This window comes from Raphanus sativus, unplaced genomic scaffold (genome assembly GCF_000801105.2).
Source record: "Raphanus sativus cultivar WK10039 unplaced genomic scaffold, ASM80110v3 Scaffold4416, whole genome shotgun sequence".
Lineage (NCBI taxonomy): Eukaryota > Viridiplantae > Streptophyta > Magnoliopsida > Brassicales > Brassicaceae > Raphanus > Raphanus sativus.
In genome coordinates, this window is record NW_026619718.1 from 1 (window position 1) to 7,200 (window position 7,200).

The 7,200-nt window shown below is 37.3% G+C and overlaps 2 protein-coding genes across 2 annotated transcripts; one reads left to right on the forward strand and one right to left on the reverse strand.

The window, feature by feature from the left end:
• Positions 1 to 1,026: 1,026 nt before the first annotated feature.
• Positions 1,027 to 3,058, forward strand: LOC108834639 (probable fructokinase-6, chloroplastic). The gene is made up of 6 exons (XM_057002089.1): positions 1,027 to 1,376; positions 1,575 to 1,780; positions 1,869 to 2,081; positions 2,151 to 2,486; positions 2,567 to 2,683; positions 2,768 to 3,058. Exons 1-6 carry the CDS (start codon positions 1,202 to 1,204, stop codon positions 2,900 to 2,902), a joined length of 1,182 nt encoding a protein of 393 aa, XP_056858069.1. The 5' UTR covers positions 1,027 to 1,201; the 3' UTR covers positions 2,903 to 3,058.
• Positions 3,059 to 3,109: 51 nt separating this feature from the next.
• Positions 3,110 to 5,652, reverse strand: LOC108818426 (probable serine/threonine-protein kinase PBL7). Its single transcript, XM_018591395.2, has 6 exons — positions 4,995 to 5,652; positions 4,651 to 4,908; positions 4,370 to 4,551; positions 4,208 to 4,287; positions 3,967 to 4,114; positions 3,110 to 3,559 (listed from the first exon to the last, which is right to left on the reverse strand). Exons 1-6 carry the CDS (start codon positions 5,392 to 5,394, stop codon positions 3,179 to 3,181), a joined length of 1,449 nt encoding a protein of 482 aa, XP_018446897.1. The 5' UTR covers positions 5,395 to 5,652; the 3' UTR covers positions 3,110 to 3,178.
• Between the last annotated feature and the right edge of the window lie 1,548 nt (positions 5,653 to 7,200).

The window sequence follows — 7,200 nt, forward strand, 5'->3', positions numbered from 1 at the left end:
TAAGAGGGGGTTATTGGAATCAGAATTTGGAAGGAGTTTAGTGATTTTAAAAGTTGACAGATTTTTGGAAGTTAAGTAGAGTTAACAAATTTCCATCACAAACTTTGTATTGATTTCTGTAGATTTTATTAATCAATATGGATTTGCATAATATTTTTTTTTTCAAAATATTTCTTCTTATAAGACAATGTACAATGATCTCCCTAGAAAATGGAAGTCAACGGTAATGATGAGACAAATTATTTTTATTGATATTATGTTTGGTGTGTTCACGTAGACACATTAATTTTATGATACTTTGTGTTATTTTTCTTATGATAATCAGTTTTGTTTTCTTTGATTTTTGAGATTTTTTTAAAACATTATTCTAGTTGTCATATGAGTTTGATTTCTTCACCATTTTTGAATGAAACAGTTGTTTTGTCAAATATGAAGCTATAAAAAAATATAATGAATTTACAGATCATGTGAGTTACGTTTGGTATGTTTGTCTATCAAATATGTAACTATAAAAAATATAATAATCTTATAACTATAAATCACATGAGATAGTGTGAGTTGGTTTACGTAGACAAATATGATGCATATGTGTATGTTTTCCTTAGTACACAGATTTCATAAATCTTATGAGTATAGATGATATTTTCAAAGTCTAGTCTTGTGAGTAAAAATAAAAGGAATCCACCTTCCAATAAGAATAGAATTTAATAGATTAGTAGAATCCATAATAACTAAACTTTATGAATAACAAATGATTTGAATGGAATTTAAAAGTCTCCAAACCAATAACAGTGGATTTTAGTAAGACTTTTAAAATCTATAAACCAATAATAATGGATTCCCAAAATTTTATAACTCCTTTAGAATTCTTAAACCAATAACCCCCCTAAAATTACATAAACACAATTTCTAAATAGGGAAAACACTACCAAACCAGTGAAACAAGATATCAAATTAGGGGAATTTTTTTTTTCATAATGGTTGACAAATTGTTGTTGTCGGCTAAGTAACTCTCTTACTAAACACAAACTGAAAATTAACAAAGATTCAAAAAAACATTAATTCCTCCTTGGTTCCAAATATAGAACGTGTCGTCGTCAATCATTGCCCTTCGGTTCCTCCGCTCCCTCTCTCAGTCTTCCTTTCCTCTTTAAACGCGAACGCGTCTCAAAAACGCAATCTTTCGAATCTCCTCTGACCAATGGCTCTCCAAGCCACCACTACTACGTTCTCCTTCTCCGCTCCTACTTTCCGATCAACTCCTCCTCCTCCTCACGCATTCACTTCGAAGCGTCGTCTCTCCATCAAATCTTCTTCTTCGGGACTCTCTTCTCCTCCTCCTCCCCTCCTCTCTCTTTCACGATCTAATCTCAAAGGTTTACCATTTCTCCACTTTGATTTTACTTTCGTTGATCCTTACATTGTTCAGAATTGTCATCTTCTAGATCTAACTGTATAGTTTAATGCTATTGAATAGTAAAGTGTTATATATGTGTATTATATACCATATAGTATAATCATTAATAAGCGTTACATAAACAAAGTTCAATTTTTTTTGTCTATGTTTAAAAAAGGAAGAGCCTTTGCTAGTGATGGCTCAACAACGCAAGAGTCTCCCTCAGTGGTCTGTTTCGGAGAAATGCTGATCGATTTCGTACCAACCACTAGTGGGCTTTCATTGGCCCAAGCACCAGCTTTCAAAAAGGCTCCGGGTGGTGCCCCTGCCAATGTCGCCGTTGGTATCGCTCGTCTCGGTGGCTCTTCAGCTTTCATTGGCAAGGTGAGGTGACACCACCAACCAACCAACCAACCAACCAGTGTTTTTGATTTTTTTGAACTATATGTGAATGTGTTGTTGTGTCAAACAGGTTGGTGAAGATGAGTTCGGTTACATGCTTGCAAACATTCTCAAGGATAACAACGTGAACAAGGAAGGCATGCGTTTTGACCCTGGAGCCAGAACCGCTCTAGCTTTCGTCACTCTGACTAGCGAAGGCGAGCGTGAGTTCATGTTCTATCGAAACCCCAGCGCCGACATGTTGTTAGAAGAGTCTGAGCTCGATCTGGATTTAATTAAAAAGGTTTTTAACTATCAAACATCTTTTTAAGTTGTTTAACCTTTTAATGAAAATCATCATTTGTTGTGGCAGGCGAAGATATTCCATTACGGTTCGATAAGTCTGATAACGGAACCGTGCAAGTCAGCTCACATAGCTGCGGCGAAGGCTGCTAAGGAAGCTGGCGTGATTCTTTCGTATGATCCTAACCTTAGGCTCCCCTTGTGGCCTTCTGCAGACAACGCTAGGGATGAGATCCTCAGCGTTTGGGATACTGCTGATATCATAAAGATCAGCGAAGAGGAGATTGAGTTTCTGACGAAAGGAGAAGATCCTTATGATGATTCTGTCGTCAGGAAGCTGTTCCATCCTAAGCTGAAACTGCTCCTTGTCACTGAAGGCCCCGAAGGCTGTCGCTACTACACAAAGGTGTGAAGAGTCCCTCTACTACTTAGTCTTGATACTCAAGGTTAATGGTGTCTTTTTCTTAAATATTTTTGAATTTACAGGATTTTAGCGGGAGAGTACATGGATTGAAGGTGGAAGTAGTGGACACGACAGGTGCTGGGGATGCGTTTGTTGCCGGAATACTATCTCAACTAGCATGTGATCTCTCTTTGCTTCAGGTAACTGTTGATTCTTTTCATTTTGGGGTTTTTTGAGGGTTAGTCAGAGTCATCACATTTTTATGCTCAATTGTTTTGAATCAGGACGAAGAAAGACTTAGGGAGGCTCTAATGTTTGCGAATGCGTGTGGTGCCTTGACCGTAAAGGAGAGAGGTGCAATACCTGCACTTCCTACAAAACAAGCTGTACTCGACGCCCTACTCAAAGCCGTCGTCTAAAATTCAAAAACAAAAATGAAATGAGAAAGCAGATTCAGATTTTTGTTTCTTCAAATCTGTCTTGGTTGTTTGTTGTAACATAACTGTATGTTATTAGTAATTTCTCACATTGTTATTATGCTAGCAGCTAACTAATAAACTAGCCTGTTTTGTCAAGTCACGAGGTATATTTAAAAAAAAACTATTTCTTTGCATATTACTGAAGTAGAGATAAATCAGCAGTTTAGATAGTAATATTGAGAAAAAAAAATAATTTTATCATCTTAGTTCTTGTGATTATCTATTACCTTCGCCTACAAAAAGAAAATCATCATCATCGTAGTCTTCAAACTCTGTTGCTCCGAGCATGGCAAGTGCAAGATGGCTCTTCATCTCAGATTTTGTACGTTGCAACTGCGGATAACAGTCCATTAAACTCGAAAGATTTGACTTTGTCCTGCTTGAAAACGTCCTTAGCTCTATTCTCCTGCTTTCACTGCCTATCAAAATCGAAACAATCTCTTTCATTCCAGGTCTACGCGACTCCTCATCCGTCACACATGCTCTTGCTGCTTGGATCATACGCTCCATTGCAACCGAGTTCTTTCTTGTACATGTCAGCCTTGGATCTAGCAACTCCTCTATAGCCTCCATCCCTCTACGTAACAACGGTTTCGCCTGCCAAAAAGCCAAACCGGTTATTAGAAGAGTTTATCTACATTAGACCGTTATTGTATTAGACAAAACTAATATTACATGCCGTGTTTTACGAGGTTCGAACCTCATGATATTCAAAAAAAAAAAAAATACAGTCCAAACCTCATTATATTCAAAAAGAAAATACAGATTCTGGTAAACCATGAACAGTTGAACCAAATTTTGTAGTTCAACCAAGCTTGACCGGAACCTGAATTTAGCAGGTTACGTCACAAATTAAATGGCATTTGGTTGGATATTAGGATTATCTTTTTCCATGTTTAGAAATAAGTTAGTGGGGAAGCTTGTGGAAATTAAGTTGCTACAAGTCAATAGGTTTGGTTTAGTAGTAGTTATCAGAAAAATAAAAGATAAAAAAAGACACTTACCCAAACTACCAAATTTTCTTCACCAGATGGTCTTCTTACTTCAATTGGCTTTCGACCCGTTATTAGCTCAAGCAACACGACTCCGAACGCGTATACATCTGTCTTGTCTGATATCTTGCCGTGTTGAAAATACTCTGGAGCTAGATAACTACAACAAGTTTTTTACCAAAATGTATGCATACTTTTATTTCTATATATAGTAATGAATTTATGGGATCAAAAATGTTTTCAAATTAGATACCCGAATGTTCCTTTCACGGTCTTACACAGGAAAGGAACCGATGGTGCAGCTGTCCAAGTCGCCAACCCAAAATCACACAGCTGAAAGAACCCAAATATAGACACTGTGGTTAAACAGAACACTGATCAATGAAACCACAAGGAGTGGTTTAAGTCTCTTTACCTTTGGGTTTTTGTTTGAGGAGATAAGAATGTTGGAGGGTTTGATGTCTCTATGCACAACACATTGCTCAGTGCCGTTATGTAAATAGGATATGGCATCTGCAATCCCTAAGGCGATCTTGTACCTTGTTGACCAAGGCAAACAAAAGGCAACCTTCACACCTCTCTTCTTCTTTTTCTTATCTACATTCAGAAAGAGAGCAAAAAAAAACTATCAATCTCTAAAATAACTTGCAATCCAATGGTTGTGGAAAGAGAGAGGATCAGCTGAAGGTACTTTACCGTGTAAATAGTGTTCAAGGCTGCCACCAGAGACATACTTGTACACCAAGAAAAGCCCTTCTTCAGGATCGATACAGAACCCTAGAAGTGGAACGATGTTAGGGCATTGAAGAGAGCTTGCAATCATCAACTCTCTGCAAAACGACTTTGGTGATTCTGTATCTTCTTTGTCAAGTCTTTTGATAGCCAAGGCTTTTCGCCAAATCCCCATTCTACCCCTATATACACAGCTACAAGCTCCTCTTCCCAACACTCTCCCTAACCAAAATTACAACAGAGGACCACAAAACTCATCAACTTTCAAGCAGAGGTGTGTTTTCATATGTTATGGCTTTAGGGTTTACCTTTTGAGAAATTGCGAGTGGCGGTGACAATTTCACTGTAGCTAAACCGGACCAAGGTATTGGTCACTGGAGAAATGCTCTTCTCTAGCGAAAGAGCCGCCGACCAATTCAGTTCCACAGTCGGTTTATCTGTCTCCTTAACCTCATTCACCAGAAGAACCGTCGCCGATCCTTCAGACACCTGAAAAGACTGACAAGACGTTGATGGTTCCTCCCTTCTCATCTTCTCCAGCTCCACCTGTGAGCAAAGACTAAACCTAAATGACGACTGTCCTGAATATGGGTCTGACTCAATAAACGTTGGTCTTGTTTCCTCCAAAAGCCAAGCTTTGTTATGCTCATGAGAGCTCTCTCTGGTTCGACCAGAGAGGAAACAAGCGAAACCCAAATCAAAAATCATTTCTTTTTTTTTTTGCCAAAATGGGTTTTGATTAATGAAGAGATCTGAAGAAGATCACAAATCAAATACCCCAGAAAACGAGAACAAAAAGCAAAGGGAAGCAGAAAGAAAGTGACAAGTTTTCTCTTTTAATTTTTGAAAAGTGAAAAGTTGATTCTTTAAAGCTTTTGCTTATAGCACTCTTTGCATTTATAAAATGAAAGAAAAGTTTCAAGAAGAAGAAAGATGAATTAAATCGTCAGTGTATTGTTTGATGTTGGTGTGATGTTGGAGCAAAGAAAAAGAGTGGAGGGGGAAAGATAATTGTGAATATATTAATTATTTTGAATAATTGTTAGGATTACAGTTGGAAGATGATAATTGGGTATTAATTAATTGTTTGAATAATTGTTAGAGCGATAAGTTCTTATTGATTTAGAAAGATTAGTTGGTAAAGGTGTTGCTAAATGATCAAAGAGGGACAAGACCAGAGCCCACGACCACGAGATGTTGAGGGTCATAATCAATTATGGAAAAACTAGACTAACTAGTTCTGAGTCACATTTTTTTTTGTTCTTTCTCATATACACATTTGCAAAGAGTTACAATCGAACCAAAAGGGTTACAATCAAACCAAATGTTTTGATACAATATCCTATATCTTTATGTTTTCTTCTCTCTTCTTGTTGGGATCAGAATTTGAAAGTTACTACAAATAAATCAAAAAGTTTTTTGAAACACCCCGATCAAAAGTTAAAAAAAAAACCCATTGAAATTCCGAGTAAAAGTTTACAAAGACTTTACTAAATAGTTTAAAGCCAAATAATGGAAGCCTATATAGTACAACAAGAGTGTTTAAATTAAGCTTTGCTAAGAAGTACATCCAAAACTTTGGCCATCTGTTAGTATGTTTTCTTTTTTTTTACATTTAGTCATTTTCATTCATTTAGCTATTTTTGAATACTTTGTTACTTCTATACATTTCTGACTCCAAAGAATATGATCCAGAGATCTATATGGCATGAAGCCAACAGACTGCCTATAACCACTTGACCCAAAAGGTAAGTCATAGGCCTAGTCAGTGATGGTCCTCGAAAAAGCTCTGACCGGCAGGTTCTTCATGTATGGTCCTCCACCAAGCTCGACCCAAAGGTTTCTCATGGTCCCCGGCCAAGCTATTATTATTCAGAGAAATAACTTACCCAACATCTTCTAGCATCATATCATCATACACACAACAAATCGTCAGAAGTATTGCTCCGAGTTTAGCTAAGTTGATGAAGTTCAGATTGTCAAACCAACTCAGGGGAGACCAACTGAGGTGTGGAAAAGAGTTCAGTTTTATGTGGATAATTAAAGATTCAGATAATGTATATAGGGAAACCATTTTTATTGGAACGTTGCCATGATGACCGATCCAAACATTTTATACTAACCGAAAGCATGGATTAGAGATTTTCTCTCAAGCTCCAGATATGGAGACTAGGAGCTTATAACTTTTACATTTAGATGCATAGTCTCTTCATCTCACTAACCAGCAAATTGACACAACAATCGTGAAGAAGGACAACCATCTGACGAGGGTAGGCAACTTAATTATGAAGCACAACTAATGCAAAGCGAATATATGCAGAAGACACAATTGCAACCAGTTGAAGTACAAGCTACTGAATAAGGGAAAAATATGAAGATTCAGGATACAATCAAGCAATCATCTAACTCAGAGGGACTTATGATGTCAAAAGATCGGTGGTTCCCTCATGCCGCCACAAAAACCATGTAGATTTGGATTGGGATCATTGCTAAGGATTAGGGAGTCTACTAACA

Excerpts from the sequence above, each read along its gene's own strand:
- LOC108834639 (XM_057002089.1), top strand. The coding sequence starts at position 1,202 with ATGGCTCTCCAAGCCACCACTACTACGTTCTCCTTCTCCGCTCCTACT. Across the intron at positions 1,377-1,574 it reads TTCACGATCTAATCTCAAAG|GAAGAGCCTTTGCTAGTGAT; the intron begins GTTTACCATTTC and ends TGTTTAAAAAAG. Across the intron at positions 1,781-1,868 it reads CTTCAGCTTTCATTGGCAAG|GTTGGTGAAGATGAGTTCGG; the intron begins GTGAGGTGACAC and ends TGTGTCAAACAG.
- LOC108818426 (XM_018591395.2), bottom strand. The coding sequence starts at position 5,394 with ATGATTTTTGATTTGGGTTTCGCTTGTTTCCTCTCTGGTCGAACCAGA. Across the intron at positions 4,909-4,994 it reads CACTCGCAATTTCTCAAAAG|GGAGAGTGTTGGGAAGAGGA; the intron begins GTAAACCCTAAA and ends AATTTTGGTTAG. Across the intron at positions 4,288-4,369 it reads CCTCAAACAAAAACCCAAAG|CTGTGTGATTTTGGGTTGGC; the intron begins GTAAAGAGACTT and ends GGGTTCTTTCAG.